The 22,412-nt window shown below is 34.3% G+C and overlaps 3 protein-coding genes across 3 annotated transcripts in view; all 3 read left to right on the forward strand.

The window, feature by feature from the left end:
• The first annotated feature begins 156 nt into the window (after window positions 1-156).
• Window positions 157-7,506, forward strand: twnk (twinkle mtDNA helicase). Its single transcript, XM_073828529.1, has 6 exons — window positions 157-228; window positions 1,940-3,327; window positions 4,275-4,515; window positions 4,667-4,774; window positions 6,019-6,160; window positions 6,533-7,506. Exons 2-6 carry the CDS (start codon window positions 1,965-1,967, stop codon window positions 6,869-6,871), a joined length of 2,193 nt encoding a protein of 730 aa, XP_073684630.1. The 5' UTR covers window positions 157-228; window positions 1,940-1,964; the 3' UTR covers window positions 6,872-7,506.
• Window positions 7,507-8,076: 570 nt separating this feature from the next.
• On the forward strand, window positions 8,077-13,586 carry LOC141298099 (galactokinase-like). Its single transcript, XM_073828608.1, has 8 exons — window positions 8,077-8,459; window positions 10,368-10,557; window positions 10,877-10,996; window positions 11,076-11,211; window positions 12,443-12,624; window positions 12,695-12,845; window positions 13,047-13,209; window positions 13,411-13,586. Exons 1-8 carry the CDS (start codon window positions 8,289-8,291, stop codon window positions 13,480-13,482), a joined length of 1,185 nt encoding a protein of 394 aa, XP_073684709.1. The 5' UTR covers window positions 8,077-8,288; the 3' UTR covers window positions 13,483-13,586.
• Window positions 13,587-20,613: 7,027 nt separating this feature from the next.
• Window positions 20,614-22,412, forward strand: part of LOC141297491 (LLGL scribble cell polarity complex component 2-like) — a 30,542-nt gene continuing 28,743 nt past the window's right edge. Inside the window, exon 1 of the mRNA XM_073827917.1 lies at window positions 20,614-20,672. Within this exon, the coding sequence (XP_073684018.1) occupies window positions 20,614-20,672 (59 nt within the window). The remainder of the gene's footprint in view (window positions 20,673-22,412) is intronic.

Here is a 22,412-nt window from a genome sequence, read left to right on the forward strand (position 1 = left end):
TAACAATCAGAAATTTATTAAGGAAAATTGTCCATGAGACAGTTAAATTATTTATAAAGATATGCTTATTTCGATTTGAGGCTGGACAGACTAATTATCTTGGTTTTGACAGACTACCACAAGCGTTTCGTGTTTCACACGGAAGTATTTTGGAGTGCGGACCTCATGGTCAGTCTCAGTAGGACGTGTAGACACATGATAACAGTTTGGCGCGCTTCTTACAGACTAGTAAGTTTATATATGTTTACAATACGTAATTTTAAATGTTTACGCTACATGTCTTTCACAGTTCATAATTTATCTTCAATAGTTGCATTAATTTTATAGATACACGTGCATTATGGTTGAGTAATAATGCCAAGGGTCATGCATAGACAGTGTACAGTTATTTTTTTGTTGACGCTTTATTATAACTCTTATTCATTCATGAATCCGTAGCAAGTATGTAATACATAAGGAGTCCATGCACATTCTTATATGAATATATGTATATATGAAAATATATAGTGGCATTTGCAACTATTTGATCTACTAATGACATGTTATACATTATATGATGTATTAATGATTGGTGAAGTTAATAATGATATGTACACTACTAAGATTTTACATTTTTTTTATTATTAATTCTCTTCTGTTCACAAAGCCTGCATTTATTTATCCTATATATATATATATATATATATATATATATATATATATATATAATTTATAATTTATATTTATATATTTTGTGATCAACATTTTATTGTCTTTAGATTAACAGAAGAAATCTATAAATTTATAAATAAATAAACAAATGCAGGCTTGGTGAGCAGAAGAGACTTCTTTAAAAATCTTTAAAAACCTAGTGTAGGTCATTTCATTTACATACCCATCATAAATATATTACTATATTGTAATTAACAATTTTAAATATTGCAATCATATATTTTTAAAATCATAATATTAAATATTGCAATCATATATTTTTAAAATCATAATATCATAGAAAATGTAGCAGTAGTAAATCATTTCATTATGTTATTTAATGATGACTGAGAGATGTACAAATAAAATTTTCCTTAAAAGACTGATCTATTTGACACATTTTTAAAAATTATTATTGATAGTTAAGCAACTAAAGTCGTTTTCATCCTGAAATATTACAAACATAATAAAAGTTATGATTATTTTTACAGTAAAGATCATTACATGGGTACCATGACCTTAAAGGAAACATTGTGACCCTGGAACACAAAACCAGTCATAAGTCACACAGGTATATTTGTAGCAATAGCCAAAAATATATTGTATAAGTCAAAAATAATAAATTCTTATTTTATGCCAAAAGATATTAAGATAATGTTTCATGAAGATACTTTGTAAATTTCGTGCCGTAAATATATCAAAGACTTGTTTTACTAATAATTAATTACTATATTACTAATTTTTGATTTGTAATGTGCATTGCTAAGAACTTCATGTGGATGATGATTTTCTCAATATTTAGATTTTTTTGCACTTTCAGATTCCAGATTTTCAAAATAGCTGTATCTCGACCAAATATTGTCCTAACAAACCATACATCAGTGGAAAGCATATTTATTGAGCTTTCAGATGATGTTTAAATCTCAATTTCAAAAAACTGATCCTTATGACTGGTTTTGTGGTCCAGGGTCAGATTTATAAAATGATACCTTTACTTGATAAAAAGTATAAACTACCAATCAGACAACAGAAGGCATGTAACAACAGGTTTTCTGCAGAGTTTTGATCATGTTGATAGTTTAGAGGCTTTAGAAAGTTGCATATCAAATATAATACAGTTGGTTTTATAGATTGTTTACAACACAAGTACACTGACACTGACAACACAGCATAACACAAATGATCCATGTTTACGACCAGTTCTGATTCAGCCGCATTTATAAACCCCAATTTTCTGTGATCATTGCAGGTCTGATGTCCTGAATTAACAGCAAATGTGGAGGAGCAGGTTTCTCAAGGGTGCAGGCTGTCTCTTGCAGGGGACAGGCTGTATTCCATGTAAACCCTCTTATCTTCCACCCTGGAGATATCTATCAATTTACCAGCCCTGCCTCAATCCAGTCCTGCAGCGTTCTTTTAAACCACCAACTTGGTATTGTCCTGAAAACCAATTAAGACCTGCTGGTGCTTTATATTTCTGCAGAACATTAAGAAAAGATGCAAAGTCTGTCATCGATTTCCCAACCCAGCCCCTCACAGTGACCGATATCAAACAGTATCTTCGTTCGAAGGATATCCCTTTCCATGATGGCTACAGCTGCTTACATGCACCTAGTATTTTCATGCAACCAGCACCTGAAGGATCTGGAAAAGAGAGTTACACGCTGTTCATCGATAAAACCACCGGACAGTTTCTGTGTAAGGAGACTTCGGTGGAGGGGAGCTGGGAGGACCTTCAGGATTGCATTGAGGTGATGTTAAATGAGAATCAGACCTCTATTAGTCCTAACGTGCTTCTGGGGTTTCCTGAGAGCATGGAGGAGCAAGAAGAAAGAGAGATGGAGATGAAGGAGGTGCAAAGAATATGGAGCAGCTCTGTGCCGCTTTCCGAACTCCTGGATGAGGACGTGCAGCTTGTGAAAACCATGTTTCAGATTGGTAAACTCTCCAACGCCACCCTGAAGAAATTTGGGGTTAGGTTCTTCAAGCCTACCAAGAGTTTGGTGTTTCCTTGGTTTGGTGGACGTGATTTGGGCCTCCGAGGTGTTAAATTGCTTTCTGCTGGTACGAAAAGTGACGGACGTGTGGTTTACACCGAAGCTACGGTTCCTAAAATCTCCAGCTACCACAATCTCTTCGGCCTGCCTTTGATAGGACGGAAGGACACTGAGGTTGTGCTCACGGGTCGTGAGATAGACAGCATGTCTGTGAGTCAGGCTACCGGTCTTCCGTCTTTGGCCTTGCCACGGGGTGTAAGCTGTCTGCCGCCAATCCTCCTGCCTTATCTGGAGCAGTTCAAGAAAGTCACACTGTGGCTAGGGGGAGATATGCGCTCCTGGGAGGCCTCAAAGATATTCTCTAGGAAACTTGGACTGAAACGCTCTTCTCTTATCAGGCCGGGGGACTTTCAGCCATGCCCCAGTGAGGCACTGGCCCAAGGCAGGAACTTGGTGCGAATTGTCAAGGCTTCCATCCCTGCTGCCCACAAGTCCATTGTGTCCTTCAAGCAGCTCAGGGAGGATGTGTATGGGGAACTGGCTAATGTGGAGCAGGTGGCTGGGATACAGTGGTCTCGATTCCCAGAGCTTAATCGCATACTCAAAGGTCATCGCAAGGGGGAACTGACCGTTTTTACAGGTACTGCCATATATATGTATACTCTGCCATTCAAAAGTTGGGGATCAGTAAGATTTTTATCATTTTTATTTTTCACCAAGGCTTTTGTGTATTAAAAATACAGAAAAAATGTCATATTATTGCAATTTATAATAGTGGTTTTCTATTTTAATATACTTGAAAATAGAATTTATTTCTGTGATGCAAAGCTGAATTTTCAGAATCATTACTTCAGTCTTCAGTGTCACATGATCCTAAAGAAATCATTCTAATATGCTGATATATTAGCAATGTTGGAAACAGTTGTGCTGCTTAATATTTTTTTTTTGGAACCTGTGATACTTTTTTAGGATTCTATGAGACTTGTATTGTTAGAAAATATTTCTATTTTGAATAAATGCTTCTCTTTTTAACTTTTCATTTATCAAAGAAATGTGAAAAAAGTATCACAGGTTGCAAAAAATATTAAGCAGCACAACTGTTTCCAACAGTGATAATAAATCAGCATATTAGAATGATTTCTGAAGGTGTGGCACCGACGACTGGAGTAATGATGAGTAATGATAAAAATTCAGCATTGCATCACAGAAATAAATTTAATTTTAAAAAGTAAATTCAAATAAAAATCTGTTTTTTTTTTTTCAATTGAAATAATGTTTCATAATATTTTTCCTGTTTTTTAATCAAATAATTTGAACTTTTTATTTTAAACTAAAAATCGTACTGATCCCAAACTGATCCCTGAACAGCAGTGTATATATACTATATAGCTTTGCTTTTCCTAATTGCATTCTGTATTATAGTAAGTAAATAAAAAAGTAATTTAATTAACATTAAATAACGCTAAAAATAATAATATTATATAATGTGTAAAATATAAATATGTGCATAAAAATAAAAAAAATATGTAAAAAGCATAAATGTGTAATATAATTTTTTTTTGTGTGTGTGTGTATTTGCATATGCAGGTCCAACAGGCAGTGGAAAGACCACCTTCATCAGCGAGTTTGCCCTAGATCTGTGCATGCAGGGTGTCAACACATTATGGGGCAGCTTTGAAATCAACAATGTGCGTCTGGCCAAAATTATGCTGACCCAGTTTGCCAAGCAAAGGCTGGAGGAGAACCTGGATCGATATGACATGTGGGCTGACAAGTTTGAGGACTTGCCTCTCTACTTTATGACCTTCCATGGACAGCAGAACATCAAGTAAATCATTGACATTCCTTTTATGAAATCTAATACATTGTTTGATTGTAAATGGGTATAGTATTGTGGTGTTTTTTTCATGTAGCTTGATGTCATGAAAATTATACATTTATATTTAAATATAAAAATACCTCACTTTTTCGCTGCACAGGACTGTTTTGGATACCATGCAGCATGCTGTTTATCTGTATGACATCAGCCATGTGGTCATTGACAACCTGCAGTTTATGATGGGTCAGGAGAACCTGTCAGTGGACAAGTAAGGCAATCATTTTAATGTGCTATTTATTTACCAGGTCCTGAAAATCTAGGAATACTGGAAAAAAAATCAAAACTGTGATTTCCAGTCTTGGAAAAGTATACAATTATATAATTTTGAAAAGTCACGGCCGTTCTGTAGTCAGCACTCACTTTTCTAGTAATGCTCAGTTATCAAATAATATTTTTTTGTGAGTCAGATTTCTATATGGGTCATTCTACAGAATTGGTTCAAGGTGAGAGTTGGAAGCATCTTGATAAAGATGTCTTTTTCCACAAATTTTGTATGTATGCAAATTGTATAAAATCCAAGGTACACATTTCTAGTAACTGTGCAGTTCATTCTCAAATTGTATTTTCAGAAAGTTTTGGAATATTTGTCCTCTCCCCAAATTTGTCACTACGGAAACACAGTAATATATTTTATTGAGAAGGGTTATACTGACCTATTAAAATTGTGTTTACATTTACCTTGTAAATATATATATTTTTATATTTTATTAAAACGTTTTAGAGGTAAGTCAATAACAATTACATTTTTTTAAACAATTTTTTATATGTCATTTATAAAATTGGTTGAATTTTGAAGCCAATTTTTCTTTGTAAAAGGCATAAAGTTGATCATACTGATTTCAAGCTTAAGGATTCATTAGTTTGAATACATTGCATCAAACACTATCATAAAATCTTAGTTGATAATTCAATATACTCATGACAGCACATTTTCAGTAATAGGGACAGTAATGCTTTGGTAGCGACCCCATCACATTACAGAATTACTACTAAAAAATACAATCAAAAATAGCATAACAGTACTAAAATTTAGTTTATTTCCCCCAAATAAAGGATTATGTGTTCCCTTTTGACACTACCATTTCGGTTGTGAATGTTACAGTAGTTTTTTTTTTACTTATTGTTTTTAAAAAAAAATCAAAAAATATATTTTTAAAAACAACAATGGAGTAAATTATAAAAAATCTTCCAATATTGTTTTCATAAGTTGTACCCAATAAATGATGATTGTATATATATTAAGCTTACTGATATTTTAAATATTATTGTGGGTTTCAATAGATAATAGAAGGATCTTAGTAAACATCTTGAGTTCTTAAATGCTTTTTAAAGGTGTTTCGGGACAGCAGTTTGCACCCATGCTGTAGAATGGCGCATACAAGGATTTCTCTAAAAATCTTAAAAATCTAGTTATCAATCTTTCTAAAGAATTATTATATATTTTATCCTCAGGTTTGCAGTACAAGACCACATCATTGGAGCCTTCAGGAAGTTTGCCACAAACAGCTGCTGTCATGTGAGTCTAATTATCCACCCTCGGAAAGAAGAGGATGATAAAGAACTGCAGACAGCATCCATCTTTGGCACAGCCAAGGTTGGTAGATACAGACTGTGTCCACATTTATTCCTTAGATTTTCACATGTACATGCTTAGTTTCTGTTTATAAGGAAATCAAATCCAATATACCTGTCGAACCACATTTTTCACATTTTCTGGCTCTGGCTTCTAGTCTTATCCGTGACCAGCTATTTTTACCTGTACAAAACAGCTCATTTTGCAGCTTGATATGGCAAATTGGTGTGTCTTACCATATTATTTTAATGTATTATTTTAATTATAAGCACACTGGTTTGAAGTGCAAACAGTTTTATCGTTTACTGTCGTTGTAATTCTTTTTGTCATTTTCCTATATTAGCTCGGCATTGAAGGATAAAAAGTCTAATGCATAATTCTTTCCCATTTCAGGCCAGTCAGGAGGCCGATAACGTGCTCATCCTTCAGGAGAAGAAGTTGGTGACGTGTCCAGGCCGCAGGTCCCTTCAGGTGGCCAAGAACCGCTTTGATGGAGACGTTGGCATCTTTCCTTTAGAATTCAATAAAGCCTCACTCACCTTCTCTGCGCCTGTGAAAGGAAAGCAGAAGCTTCGTAAGGTGAAAGTAGACAAGAATAACAGCACAGAGGAAATAGAGGAGATTGAAAAAAGCGAGAAAGTTCTCAAGCCCGCCAAAGCCAAGACCTCAAAGACAGTTAAGGGGTCAGCAGCAATAAAAGATACCACAGATGGAGAAGGAAATGATCAGTAGCTCAGAGAATTCATCATTTGTGTGAATTCGAATAAAATGATTGATACATGGTGTTTGCTGCATTTTTGCTACTGAGTAAACGAATGAATGAATGAATGAATGTTCATGTTAAGTATTTTTAGAACTTCTTGTAGGGAGTTGTATGCAAAGTTTTATACATATACTTATATGCACTTATATCCAACTAACTGTTTTGTATTCAAAGGTTTTTACTGTATCAGTTATGAACGAGTATTTGATGATTTAAAGCTGCATTTGTAGAAATCCCACCATACATTTCATCAATGTAAATACATTTTATAAATGATGTCCAAAAATTAAATGTTATCTGTTTCTGTTTGATTGTCGTTGTTACTGTAGGAGAAAAGTGTCAAATAAGCTATTTAAAGGAGGCTGTGAAAGTGTCAGTAAAGTGGCATTTGTATTCCTGCTTATCAATGTTATCTCTGTTTTTTGATTTCTGACAGTTGAATGTATTTCATGTTATTAAACTATTGACATTGTCTGCTCTAATATACTTTAAAGTTGAATTGATGGCAACTTCAACCCCAATCACACACAGCAAGGAAAAAAAAGTCAATAGATCCAAATAATTTATTCTAGCAATTATAATTTAGACTGGGTTTAAAACTTAATAAATATCAAAGACTAATTTTTAAGTAAAGTAGTAAGTGTTCGTTTATTTATTAATACATATTAGTGACAATACAGTCATATCAAAGTTTAATATGTTACACAATAAAACAAAAATGCAATATTGTATTCATATAAATGCATATTATGAAAACATTATTACTATTAATACTATTAAACTGACGCTTTAAAATACCTTTGTCAGACTAGATACTCTTTCCGACAATTTTTTTTATCTATCTATCTATCTATCTATCTATCTATCTATCTATCTATCTATCTATCTATCTATCTATCTATATATATATATATATATATATATGTATGTATGTATGTATGTATGTATTTATATGTATGTAACCAAAAATCTTTAATTTAATTTTGGTTTTGCTGTTTTTTTTTTAATTGTATGTCTATGCACTTGTTGTTATTCGATCTGTAAAACGAGTATGTAATGATTATGTCACTGATATTTGCCTTTTTGTTACTTAGTTACTATGTGTGATCAGGACCTTGACACACTGCAGCGTGTTGAGAAACATGTCATATGACTTTTTGCACCAATCAGGACCCTTGTATATGTAGGAAGTATCTGAGCCTGAGTTGCTGGTTTCTGTTCCTTTACATAAACTTTATTGATTAAATCAATTTTATTCAACTTTTTTTTACTGACCGCTGTAAATGAGTTGCTCGGTGATTTAAGCTGCATGGCTTCAGCTACTAGAAATCTGTCGAACACTTAACGTTAGTTATTTTTGCGAAGTAACTGCAATATTGAGCCACAATGGCCAACATTTGTCCAGTTAAAAATGTTGCAGATTTAGTTTCTGAAGCTCGTCGTGTGTACCGGGAAACGTTTGACGGGGACGATGCAAACGTTGCAGTTTGTGCTCCAGGACGTGTGAATTTAATCGGAGAACACACAGATTACAATGAAGGATTTGTCCTCCCAATGGTAATGACTCTTTTTTTGATCCCATTAGTCAGCAAGTGCTGGTAAAGTTCATTTAGAAAATGTAATAAATATGTAGTAAAATATGTAATATGTTGTAAAATAATTTTGTGGAGGTGTGTTTACGACATTGTTTTGAAAAGGTAGCGATATTTGATTCGATTCTTCGAGCTCGAATCGTTCTTTCGAATCGAATCTTAGAAATGAATCAGTTAAAACGAGTCACAAAAAAGTTCTAAACGATTTCTTCACGAATTGGATTAATTAATTTGTCCAGTTCTCGAGCCAATAACTTATTATTGAAATGAGAATCAAGGATTTGATTATAATGAATGTTGCTAAAATGTATTGGAGCTACGTTTAAGACTTACGACAAATTTTTTACCTTTTTAAAAGACATTTTAAAACAAGAGATTGAATTTGAATTTGAGTTCATTTTAGGCTAATGACACTTATCCCAATAATCAGCAAGTGCTGGTAAAGTTACAAATGCTATTGATATGTTGTAAAATATGTAAAAGCTATGTTGTAAAATAATTTTGAGAGGGCATGTATCATTCTTTTGACTCATAGTAGCGATATTTGATTCGCTCTGTTCGTTATTTCGAATCAAATCTTAGAAATGAATCAGTTAAAACGATTCACAAAAACAGGTCTGAATGATTTCTTCAGGAATCATTAGGCTAATTGATTCTCCCAGTTCTCGAGGCAATCATTATTGAACCAAGAATGTAGGATTTCAGTATAAGGGATGTTTCTAAAACGCACAGAAACTATATTTAGAAATTATGAGAAATTTTAATAAAAAAAAAAATAATGACACATTTTGACACAAATTAATCCCATTAATCAGAAAGTGCTGGTAAATTAAAAAAAAAATGTTAATACTATGTTGTAAAATATGTAATTATGTGGGGGCATGTTTACAACATTCTTTTGACGCAAATTAGCGATATTTGATTCAAGCTCGATTCGTTTAGAATCGAATCTTAGAAATGAATCAGTTAAAACGATTCACAAAAACGATTTTTTGACACATTTAGTAATGCTAAAACGTACAGGAACTACGTTTAGCACTTATGACAAATTTCAAACCTTGTTTTAAACGCATTTTAAAACACAAAAAACTTTTTTCAGTCAAGAGATTGAAGTGAGTTAATTTTAGAGTAATAACATTTATTTTTAACACTATATATCCCACTAATCAGCAAGTGCTGGTAAAGTAAAAACAAATGTATTAATATGTTGTAATATATGTAATATATTGTAAAATAAATTTGGGGGGGCATGTTTACGACATTCTTTTGACGCTAAGTAGCGATATTTGATTTGATTCTTCGAACTCGATTCGTTCTTTCGAATCGAATCTTAGAAATGAATCAGTCCAAACATTCACAAAGCAGTTCTGAACGATTTCCTTACGAATTGGATTTATTAATCCTTCCAGTTCTCAAGCCAATAAAACATTATTAAACCGAGAATCAAGGATTAAACATACAGTTTATGACTTAATTGTGACAAAAAGTATTTTAGTAAAACATTTTTCAGTCAAGAGATTGAATTAATAAGTTTGAAAGAACCGATTCCTTTAAATGAATCAGTATTACCAGCATTATGCCAAGTGAACCAGTATTACGTCAATTTTATGACCTGCTGTTTATTTGTTCAGTATGCAAAATACTATATCTTGCAGAGCTGATATCTGAACAATGGATGGATTGTCCTTTCAGATCCTTGATGATATTTTCTCTTGTAGATAACAGATTGGAAACGTGGCCAATTTACACATTCTCATCTGTCTTTATAAATAGCAAATAATTATAGCAACAAACAGATTTTCTTCTCAAATCAAAACAGACTGCAATTATGCACTGACAATCTGTGTTCTAATGTTTGTTTGAATGATTGCAGGCCTTGCCGATGGTGACCGTCATAGTGGGCAGCAAAACTTCTGGCCAGAAGTGCTGCGTTGTAACTCTGACTGAAGCTGCCGATGAGCCCAGGGTGGTGGACTTTGATCTCCCAAATGAACTGACCCCACTTTTAAGAGGGCAGCCAAACTGGGCCAATTATGTAAAGGGAGTTGTACAGCACTACAGAGGTAATCTTTTGCTATCATTTTGCCTATCTGGCAAAAAAAAAGGGGGAAGTAATGAGGAAGTGTACATTTAGTCTGCCTCGAGCACGAAATGTGACCCTAGGGACCCATGCTTGAGAACTCATCTTTGGACTAACGTTTTTTTTTTTTATATATATAAATGCAGTGTTTACAATAACCATACTTGCAACACTTACAGAACAGTTGCTGAGCACATGTTCGCTGTTGTCGTACTCTAAAAGTAAATATAGATTTATGTACTTCGAAAGAAGTATGTATTAATCTCATGCATGTATTCAGGCAATGTCTTCTGTTTCCACAGCTCGGCCCATTCCAGGCTTCAGAGCTGTAATAGCCAGTAGTGTGCCACTAGGAGGCGGACTCTCCAGCTCAGCTTCACTTGAAGTGGCTGTGTACACCTTCCTGCAGCAGTTGTGTCCAGGTAAGACCTCCTTCTGTCTGTCACACTCATTTTAAAAAGTTTTGATCTGTTATTAAAACCAAGATCTGGCCCTTCACAGATGATGGGGATCAGGTAGCGAAGGCAGTGGCCTGTCAGCAAGCTGAACACACTCATGCTGCGGTGCCCTGTGGCATCATGGACCAGTTTGTGTCCGTTTTGGGTAAAGAGGGCCATGCTTTGCTGATTGACTGCAGGTTAGTAGATTTGCCCATTCAAATTCTTCTGTCAGATTAGAAATAATCAGTTATACTTAGGTACTAGTTTGTGCAGTTCAGGTCAAAAGTTTACATACACCTTGCAGAATCTGCAAAATGTTAATAATTTTACAAAAATAAGAGGGATCATACAAAATCCATGTTATTTTTTATTTAGCACTGACCTGGATAAGATATTAAATAAGTAAAAGATGTTTACATATAGTCCACAAGAGAAAACAATAGTTAAATTTATAAAAATGACCGTGTTCAAAAGTTTACATACACTTGATTCTTAATACTTGTTACCAAAATGATCCACAGCTGTGTTTTTATTTTTATTTTTTGTTTAGTGATAGTTGTTTATGAGTCCCTTGTTTGTCCTGAACAGTTAAACTGCCCAGCTCTTCAGAAAAAAAAATTCAGGTCCCACAAATTCTTTAGATTTTATAGCATTTTTCAGCATTTGAACCCTTTCCAACAATGACTGTATGATTTTCAGATCCATCGTTTCACACTGAGGACAACTGAGGCACTCATATGCAACTATCACAGAAGGTTCAAACGCTCACTGATGGTTCAGAAGCAAAAACAATGAATTAAGAACCGGGGTTGAAAACTTTTGGAATTTGAAGATCAGGGTAAATTTAACTTATTTTGTCCTCTGGAAAACATTTAAGTGTCTTCTGTAGCTTCTGAAGGGCAGTACTAAATGAAAAAAATATGATATTTAGGCAAAATAAGAAAAAATTACACATCTTTATTCTGTTCAAAAGTTTTCACCCCTGGCTCTTAATGCATCGTTTTTCATTCTGGAGCATCAGTGAGTGTTTGAACCTTCTGTAATAGTTGCATGTGAGTCCCTCATTTGTCCTCAGTGTGAAAAGATGGATCTAAAAATCATACAGTCATTGCTGGAAAGGGTTCAGATACACACAAAAGCTGAAAAACCAAATAATTTGTGGGGCCTAAAGGATTTTTCTGAAGAACAGCAGGCAGTTTAAATGTTCAGGACAAACATAGGACTCATTTTCTCTTGTGGACTTTATGTAAATGTCTTTCATGTGAAATATCTTATTCAGGTCAGAACTAAATAAAAAATAACATGCATTTTGTATAATCCATCTAATTTTGGTAAAATAAGTAACATTTTGCAGATTCTGAAAGGTGTATGCAAACTTTTGATCTCAACTGTATATGCAAATATAATATCATGTGTAATCTTTTGTAGGTCTTTGGAGGCCACTGCTGTCCCTTTGGCTGACCCTGGACTTGTAATCCTGATCACTAATTCAAACGTCAGACATTCACTCACAGGAAGCGAGTATCCCACCAGACGAAAACAATGTGAGGAGGCAGCAGCCATTTTGGGGAAGAAAAGTCTAAGAGAGGCTACTTTGCAAGACTTGGAGGGTAAGTCTTTAATCAAAGTCATTTCATAATAAAATATACATATTTTATAAATATCTAAATTTATTCATAGCTGCCAAGGATCGATTGGATGGTGTGACGTACCGTCGGGCACGCCATGTAATCGAGGAGATTGAACGCACAGCCCAAGCTGCCGAGGCACTCAAGAAAGGGGATTACAAAGAGTTTGGGAGGCTGATGGTGGAGAGCCACAATTCTCTTAGGTAAACATCTATGATCGAAGCAAGATTAGCATGTTGGAAGACTTACAGAAGTCAACTCCTTTTAAACACCCCTGGATTAGAAGTGCATTTCAGTGTCTGAAATGTTATTTGCTTAACCCATTTATTGAATAGGTGGGGTTAACAGTTAAATGGCTTTTAATTATGCATTCTTTGCATTGGGGGTAATATTGTTTGTCTTAGGGATAATTACGAGGTCAGTTGTCCAGAATTGGATGAGCTGGTGGCCGCAGCTCTGGAGGTGGATGGAGTGTTCGGGAGTCGGATGACAGGGGGAGGATTCGGTGGATGCACAGTTACTTTGCTTCAGGCTCATGCCACGGAGAGAGCAGTCAAACACATTCAGGTTTTTACAAGTTTAAGATCTTCTGTGTATCTGTGCATCACAACTGGGGATTCTGGGTGCTTTAGAAATATGATTTTTTCTTCAGAATTTCTAACTTACTACCTGCTCTTGTATTTTCCCTGATATTATCTATGAATAAAGCCAACATGTGTTAGACAGGAATTCAGGCCAAGATGTTAATACTTTTCTGTTTCTTTACAGGAGAAATATCATGGATCTCCAACTTTCTTCATAACTACTCCATCAGAAGGAGCTCATGCTCTCAGTCTATGATTTTTAACCAGTGCTAAACCAATGATTTTCTTTTAAATGATTTGAAATTTGATTTTCTGTAGTTTCTGTACAGATATTCAATAAAGATGAGTTGTTTGCTTTTATTGATTTAGGATTAGTTCACTTCCACAATGAAAATTTCCTGAAAATTTACTCACCCCCATGTCATCCAAGATGTTCATGTCTTTCTTTCTTTAGTTGCAAAGAAATTAAAGTTTTTGAGGAAAACAATCCAGGATTTTTCTTCATATAGTGGACTTCAATGGTGGCCAATGAGTTGAAGGTCCAAACTGCAGTTTCAATGCGGCTTCAAAGGGCTCTACACGTCTTATATAGTGAAACGATTTTCTAAGAAAATACTAAATATATACTTTTAAACCACAAATGCTCATCTTGCACTAGCTCAACCTCATGCATTACGAAATCACATTGGAAAATCACACGTTGGTTAGTTTTTCGTTTGTGTATTAAGGTTAAAAAAAAGTAAAGTAGGGCGAAAAACTCATTTTCTCCTTCAACTTCAGAATCATCCGACATCATTGTTTAAAATTTTTTGTAAAGGCCGTTTGACTTTCTTTTTCTTACTTTTGAACAGAATGAAGTTGATGTGAATTTTTTTTTTTTTTTTTTGTCTGAATATCATATTTCTTTCATTCAGTATTGCCCTTCAGAAGCTACTGAAGATATATACATGCTTTCCAGAAGACAAAATAAGTCATATCAGTCCCTCAGTTGTCCTCAGTGTGAACAGATGGATCTGAAAATCATACAGTCATTGTTGGAAAGGGTTCAAATACACAAAAATGCTGAAAAACCAAAGAATTTGTGGGACCTGAAGGGTTTTTCTGAAGACCAGCGGGCAGTTTAACTGTTCAGGACAAACTCATGAAGGGACTCATGAACAGCTATCACTAAGCAAAACAACAAAAAACAGCTGTGGATAATTCAGTAACAACACAGTATTAAGAATCAAGTTTATGTAAACTTTTGAACCAGGTCATTTTTTTTTTAATTCAACTATTATTTTTTCTTGTGGACTATATGTAAACGTCTTATGGGTGAAATATCTATCATTTGGATAAAATAATTAACATTTTGCAGATTCTGCAAGGTGTACGTAAACTTTTGACTTTAACTGTATATCTAATAAGTTATAGCGTGTGCGCTCCCTGCTGGCCGGACACTGAATTGTCCCGGAAGACGTTTTTTTCAGGGAGGAGCCAGAGCGCAAATCAGCAGCAAGCGCAGCAGGAAACACTTCACTAATAATCCTCAACCACTGTGTCCATACACAGACCTCGAAGGCGAGGTAAACACAATTCGAGCCTGCTCTTCTTTACCGCCCGGTGTGGTTTTCCTCTTCACCTCAGGATAATTGAGCAAAACCCGCCTGAATCGTGGACAGTGCCGGGACATCGGGCCGCGGTGAATCAGGTGAGTCCTGCCCGGGCCCGTCGACTGCTGCCCGGCCACAGGTGTTTCCACTCACCGACTCTATGGATGTGTCTCAAAATGTACTGAGCTGTCTGGATAGCGAGCAAATATTCATATATTCATATAAAACTTACAAACGCTGTCTAGCTAGGACGCTCACTACGTGTAGAGACACAACCAATGAATTCTAACTTACAGCTCTGTAGGAACTTAACATATGTTTTTGTAATGCAGATTAATATGTTGCTTAATCTCTTCTTTTGCATTCTGAGTGTTGTCCAGCTAATTAATGAATAACGTTCCGGGTAAAACGAAACTAACACCTAGTCCTGACCTTGTTCTCCACTGTTGCCCGCACTATCTTGAAACTACACCTTTCTGAATGAAAGGACAGAGAATGTATTGTTAGCTCTCTGGTTACTTCGATCAGCAGTTGTAGAGCAAATATCTGTTCTGTACTGTGAACTACTGTCTCATACAGGTGCATTCAAATGTTTATAAGTGTTTCAATGGCATTCACCTCATTTATTTTGTTGGTTGCACCAAGAAAAGTTCCCACTCTGTCCTGATGGACGCTGAATCTCAGTGTGCTAAATATGTACTGTCTACATGTATGTACACTACTAGTCAAAAGTTTTTGAATAGTGAGATTTTGTGTTTTTTTTTAAGAAGTCTCTGCTTACTAAGCATGCATTTATTGGATCCAAAATACAGCAAAAGCAGTAATATTGTGAAATATTTTTACTATTTAAAATAACTGCTTTCTATTTGAATATATTTTATTAAATGTAATTTATTCCTGTGATCAAAGCTTGTCATTACTTGTCAGAAAGTCATTACTCAAGTCTTCAGTGTCACATGATCCTTCAGAAATCATTTTAATATGCTGATTTGCTGTATTTATTATTAGTAGTATTATACTTTTATTTAGCAAGGATGCTATAAAATGATTAAAAGTGATGATCAAGATGTGTATAATGTTAGAAAAGATTTCTATTTCAGATAAATGATGTTCTTCTGAAATTCCTATTCATCAAAGAAACCTGAAAACATTATAATAAATGTTTTTGAGCAGCAAATCAGTATATTATAATGATTTCTGAAGGATCATGCGTCTATAGTAATGATGTTAAATAATTATCAGTTACTTTTATACATTTGTAAAAATTACATTTTACAATATATTAAAATAGAAAGCAGTTGTTTTAAATAGTACAAACATTTCAAAATGTTACTGCTTTTGCTGTACTTCGGATCAAATAAATGCAGGCTTGGTGAGCAGAAGAGACTTCTTTAAAAAAAAAAACATTAAAAATCTTACTGTTCAAAAACTTTTGACTGGTTGTGTAGATCAACCGCTATTGTTTTTTTTTTTTTTTTACTTTGTTTTCACCTGATACAAGTCATAAATATGTACACCGTTTCTAAATGCTCAAAATCATTTTAATTTCTATTTTGGGCTCTGTTGAATTGTTAAAGTAAGTTACTTAACCTGTAAATACCATCATGCGACCCTCTAAATGCTTGTATTATTAGTAAGTTGGGTAATAAAGAACTGTTTAAATTAAAAGGATTGGATATTAGCAAGAACACATCAGTCACTATGATTATATTTCTATTTAAGATCTGGCACTATAGTTTTCACCTGGCTTTGAGGGTAAAGCTGAAGTGTTTGGTAAGAACTGGGGATTTGGTTGTCCTTGGCATAGATTGGTTGACGGCTGTCCCACCGGTCTGACAGGTTGACAATCGAGAATGATAAAGCCTCCGCCTCTCAGACTCTCATATTGCTTCACGCTTAGCCATGCTCCTGCTGTCATGTTTCTCTGGCTCGTAAAGCAACTAAAGTTGAGTCATTAGCCTTAATACTTCATTTGTGGATTAAACATATTGTTTACGATTGTTATAGACAATAGCGCGTGATTAGGACTGTTGGCGTCATGTGCAATAAATCTTGGGTCATTTCATTCAGAAGCTGACTGTAATGTATGGTTGAATTGAGCTTTGCCCCTGTGGAGAGCCAATGCAAAGTACTTTTACAATGTGATCTCAGATAACACATTTCAAATTCGGTTAGTGTACCTGACAAACTAGACTTCGTTGCAAACCCGTCATGCTTGTGTTGACACAAGGATTGACCTGAAATACGTGTCGGAGAAGGACGTTTTTTTGTGAAACACAACATGCAAAAAATCCACATTTGTGACGCTGGATCACAAAACCAGTCTTAAGTACCACGGGTTTATTTGTAGCAATAGTTAACAATACATTGTATGGGGCAAAATGATTGATTTATTTTTCTTTTATGCCAAAAATCACTAGCAAATTAAGTAAAGATCTTGTTTCATGAAGATATTTTGTAAATTTCCTACCATAAATATATCAAAACGTAATTTTTGATTAGTAATATGCATTGCTAAGAACTTAATTTGGACAACTTTAAAGGCGATTTTCTCAATAATATTTGACAAGCATTAGGGATGTGCACGAGTACTCGATTAATCGATTACTCGAACCCATCAGCGACGATCGAGCATGAAAATGACGATCGATTGACTCTAAAAATTTGCGGGGCTTCAGTTGCCGTTGTTTTAAAGTAACGGGAGAAGCACATCCACTACTTTATCATTGGCACGTAGTTCAAGCTCACATGCATTTTGTGTAGATAAATACAATTTGTAATATAACATTTACATATTTATGTATCTAGGCTATGTGATTAATTTTATATACAATGTGTCATGTAGAAAAAGCGCTTCAGCTTCACCTCATGCTGTTACTTCTTTTAAATGTTTACTGTATACTGTGACGCAAACGCCCTGCCCCTTGCTTAAACTCCACCCCCGATTAATCGAGTACTCGTTTCTCAAACCTGTGGATTAATCGAAATGAAATATGATCAGAAATGCCCATCCCTAACAAGCATATTTATTCAGCTTTCAGATGCTTTCATGATGTATAAATCGCAATTTGAAAAAATTGCCCCTTATGACTGGTTTTGTGGTCGAGGGTCACACTTAATCTACCAAAAAAAAAGAACATTGTTGCTAAAAAAAAATAATATGCATTCAAAAGTTTGGGGTTAGTATGGGATATATATTTATACACACACACACACACACACACACACACACACACACAAAAATAATAAATTTCTTGAGCAAGGATGCATTAAAGAGCAAGTATGCATTTAATAAGTAAATTATTTATTAATGTATTTTAAATTGAAATTGTTTCACAGTATTACGGTTTTAATGTGTTTTTCTCAAATAAATGTTGCCTTGATGAGCATAAGAGGCTTCATTTCTATAAGAGTGCTAGTGTTTTTGCTCATTCACATGTCTAGCGTTTTATATTTTACATTTCTGAGGTCTAGGCAACTTGAACTTGTTGCCATCAGTTAATGAAGAGCTGCAGATAGACGATGACTGTTTATAGAGACGTTTGTAGGTGTGGTGGCTCTCTGTCTCAGTATTTACCTTTTATTAGATGTCCCTTATCAACTGCAACCATTCTGCTGTATCAGTTTGAGAAGTTTGGGTGTAATTGTGGTTCTATGCTTCACTTCGTGGCCCTTCTCAGAGAAGACAGGAAAGGCTTGAGTCTGGGGACTGACATCCTGTGGTGGGACACACCCCATAGCCAAAGACAAGATTTTATTTTTACATTTTCACTGAGAGGAAGAGAAGGTAAACAAAAGGCTTCTCACTTCCACAGCAACAAACGGTTAGCGTGGGTGATAGCATGTAGAGAGAGATCTGCTTTACAATGACCAGTAAGAATGAGAGGAAGTTCATCCAATACTTCCTCATCCTCTCCAGCTGTTCTTTTTTTTTTAACGCTATGAACTTTTGTCTGACTGGGTTGGACAGTTTTGGTTGAACAAAAACGGCTATCATGTATGATCTTACCGCTGGTCATAAGTTACTCATTGTGGACTTTGTTATATGCGATATCTTTTATGACTGTATATCAGGATACACAGGCCTCGGCTCAGAACTGTATGCTATGCATTGCATTTGTCAATGATATGAATTTCTCTTTTATGCCTTACCTTTTTTGTTTCCGGTCAGGCATTGGTTTTTAATATTGGTGTTGTTTACTACAGATATTTTGCTGTGTAAATTCAAGCTATAATTGGCAAATAAACAAAATAAACAGATCAGTATGATTTTTTTTTTTTTTTTTAAAGAATTAAATATTGCAATTTAAAATATTTTTGCTGATTTTTCAGCATCATTTTTTCAGTCTTCAGTGTCATGTGATCCTTCAGAAATCCTTCTGATTTATGATCAATGTCAGAAACAGTTGTGCTGCTTAATATTTTTTTGGAACCTGTTGTATTTTTTTCAGGATTATTTAATGAATAAAAATGTCAAAAGAACAGCATTTTTTTTCAGAATATAAATCTTTTCTAACAATAAAAGTCTTTACTTTCACCTTCTGTCAATTTAACACGTCCTTGCTGAATGAAAGTATTAATTTCTTTCAAAGAAAGAAAGAAAAAAATGACTGACCCCAAACTTTGAACAGTATTGGATACTGTTACAAAAGATTTCTATTTTAAATAAATGCTTTTGTTTTTAACGTTTTATTCCTCAAAGAATCCTGAGAAATATCACAGGTTCCAAAAAAAAAAAAAAAAAATTCAGTAGCACAACCGTTTCCAACATTGATAATAAATCAGCATATTATAATGATTTCTGAAGAATCATGTGACCCTGAAGACTGAAAAAATGATGCTGAAAATTCAGCTTTGCATCACAGAAATAAACTATATTTTAAAGTATATTAAAATAGAAAAACGCTATTATAAATAGCAATAATATTTCACAATATTACTGTTTTTTTATTAAATAAACACAGCCTTGATGAGCAGAAAGACTTCTTTATAAAAAATGACAAATCCTACTGATCCCAAACTTTTGAACAGTAGTGTATATATTTTTTATATATAAAGAATTGTTTCTATTATTTTAACTTCATTAAAGCAGGTTTTTTTTACACCCAATTACAAAATTACAAAAATAATTAAATATTTTTATTCAGCAATTGCATGTTACATTTTATCAAAAGTAACAGTGGAGACTTTTATAATGTTACAAAATATTTCTTTTTTTAAATGAATATTCTTTTGAACTTTCTTTAAAAAAATTAAATAAATCATGGATTACACAATTATTAAACATTTGATAATACTAAGAAATAATTTATGCACAAAATCAGCATATTACAATTATTTCTGATGGATCATTTGACACTAAAGACTGGAGTAATTTCTGCTAAAATAAATTATTTTAATTTGTAATATTTTGCAATATTACTCTTAACAAATAACACCTTTGCGTAAAGTGTTACCCTTATTGTTAAGCCCTGATGCATGAGTGTCAGTGTTTATTAAAAAGTAAGAACCTGCTGACTCCTGGTATATCCTAAAATAAAGGTCTTTCCAATCCTACACTCGCTTTAACCGTGTCGTCATCTCGTGGCGGTTGAACTGGTTTTCTTTGTGTGTTTGCATAGTGTTTGCTCTCTTAATCAGGGTGTAGCTGATGATTATTTCAAAGCTTGACCTATTTGCTCTTGAGTGCCATTCTCTTGACCTCAGATATCATTTAACTGATTTTTAGTGCCCTTTTACCCAAATCGAATCTAAAAATGGAATATGCAATTCCTCAATTTCCCTGAATGACCGGCATGACATATTTTACGTGCCGTATGAAACCAGGTTATGCAGCTGAGGGAGAGTGTCTGTGGTGAGAGTTCACTGACAGTTCCACGCTCATGTCAGGGCAGGTTCGCCACTCTTGGCCTTCTCCTCTGATCTTTGTTTCCTGTGGGATGCTATGCTGAGAATGTAGTGATGTCACTAGTGATGTGTTAACAGGGACAGTTCGCTGTCAGAAGTGACTGTTTAGTTGAAACTTAATTTGATGCTATTAAAAGTATTACAAGAATGAAAGACAGAAAATTTATTACTGTTGTATAGAAGGCAGTTTCTCTGCCACTGAAAAAAAAAAGGTAATTGTGACTTTATCTCAGAACTGTGAGATATAAACGCACAATTGCGAGAAATAAAGTCAGAATTTGTTATAAAGTTCAGTTCTGAGGAGAAATAAGACTGATATGTTTACAGAATTGCGAGTTTATATCTTGGAATTCTGACTGTTTCCCAGAATTGTGAGTTCATATCTTGGAATTCTGACTTTATTTCTCAGAATTACGAGTTTGTATCTTGGAATTCTGACTTTATTTCTCAGAATTACGAGTTTGTATCTTGGAATTCTGACTATTTCCCAGAATTGTGAGTTCATATCTTGGAATTCTGACTTTATTTCTCAGAATTGCGAGTTTGTATCTTGGAATTCTGACTATTTCCCAGAATTGTGAGTTCATATCTTGGAATTCTGACTTTATTTCTCAGAATTGCGAGTTTGTATCTTGGAATTCTGACTTTATTTCTCAGAATTACGAGTTTGTATCTTGGAATTCTGACTATTTCCCAGAATTGTGAGTTCATATCTTGGAATTCTGACTTTATTTCTCAGAATTGCGAGTTTGTATCTTGGAATTCTGACTATTTCCCAGAATTGTGAGTTCATATCTTGGAATTCTGACTTTATTTCTCAGAATTGCGAGTTTGTATCTTGGAATTCTGACTTTATTTCTCAGAATTACGAGTTTGTATCTTGGAATTCTGACTATTTCCCAGAATTGTGAGTTCATATCTTGGAATTCTGACTTTATTTCTCAGAATTGCGAGTTTGTATCTTGGAATTCTGACTATTTCCCAGAATTGTGAGTTCATATCTTGGAATTCTGACTATTTCCCAGAATTGTGAGTTCGTATCTTGGAATTCTGACTTTATTTCTCAGAATTACGAGTTTGTATCTTGGAATTCTGACTTTATTTCTTAATTGGTAGTTCATATCTTGGAATTCTGACTTTATTTCTCAGAATTGCGAGTTTGTATCTTGGAATTCTGACTATTTCCCAGAATTGTGAGTTCATATCTTGGAATTCTGACTTTATTTCTCAGAATTGTGAGTTCATATCTTGGAATTCTGACTTTATTTCTCAGAATTACGAGTTTGTATCTTGGAATTCTGACTATTTCCCAGAATTGTGAGTTCATATCTTGGAATTCTGACTTTATTTCTCAGAATTGCGAGTTTGTATCTTGGAATTCTGACTTTATTTCTCAGAATTGCGAGTTCGTATCTTGGAATTCTGACTTTATTTCTCAGAATTACGAGTTTGTATCTTGGAATTCTGACTTTATTTCTTAATTGGTAGTTCATATCTTGGAATTCTGACTTTATTTCTCAGAATTGCGAGTTTGTATCTTGGAATTCTGACTATTTCCCAGAATTGTGAGTTCATATCTTGGAATTCTGACTTTATTTCTCAGAATTGCGAGTTTGTATCTTGGAATTCTGACTATTTCCCAGAATTGTGAGTTCATATCTTGGAATTCTGACTTTATTTCTCAGAA

This window comes from Garra rufa, chromosome 22, assembly GCF_049309525.1.
Source record: "Garra rufa chromosome 22, GarRuf1.0, whole genome shotgun sequence".
NCBI classification, from domain to species: domain Eukaryota; kingdom Metazoa; phylum Chordata; class Actinopteri; order Cypriniformes; family Cyprinidae; genus Garra; species Garra rufa.

Coding starts and splice junctions, on each gene's coding strand:
- LOC141298099 (XM_073828608.1), top strand. CDS start 8,289: ATGGCCAACATTTGTCCAGTTAAAAATGTTGCAGATTTAGTTTCTGAA. Junction 8,460..10,367: donor AAGGATTTGTCCTCCCAATG/GTAATGACTCTT, acceptor GAATGATTGCAG/GCCTTGCCGATGGTGACCGT. Junction 10,558..10,876: donor AGTTGTACAGCACTACAGAG/GTAATCTTTTGC, acceptor CTGTTTCCACAG/CTCGGCCCATTCCAGGCTTC.
- twnk (XM_073828529.1), top strand. CDS start 1,965: ATGTGGAGGAGCAGGTTTCTCAAGGGTGCAGGCTGTCTCTTGCAGGGG. Junction 3,328..4,274: donor GGAACTGACCGTTTTTACAG/GTACTGCCATAT, acceptor TTGCATATGCAG/GTCCAACAGGCAGTGGAAAG. Junction 6,161..6,532: donor CCATCTTTGGCACAGCCAAG/GTTGGTAGATAC, acceptor TTCCCATTTCAG/GCCAGTCAGGAGGCCGATAA.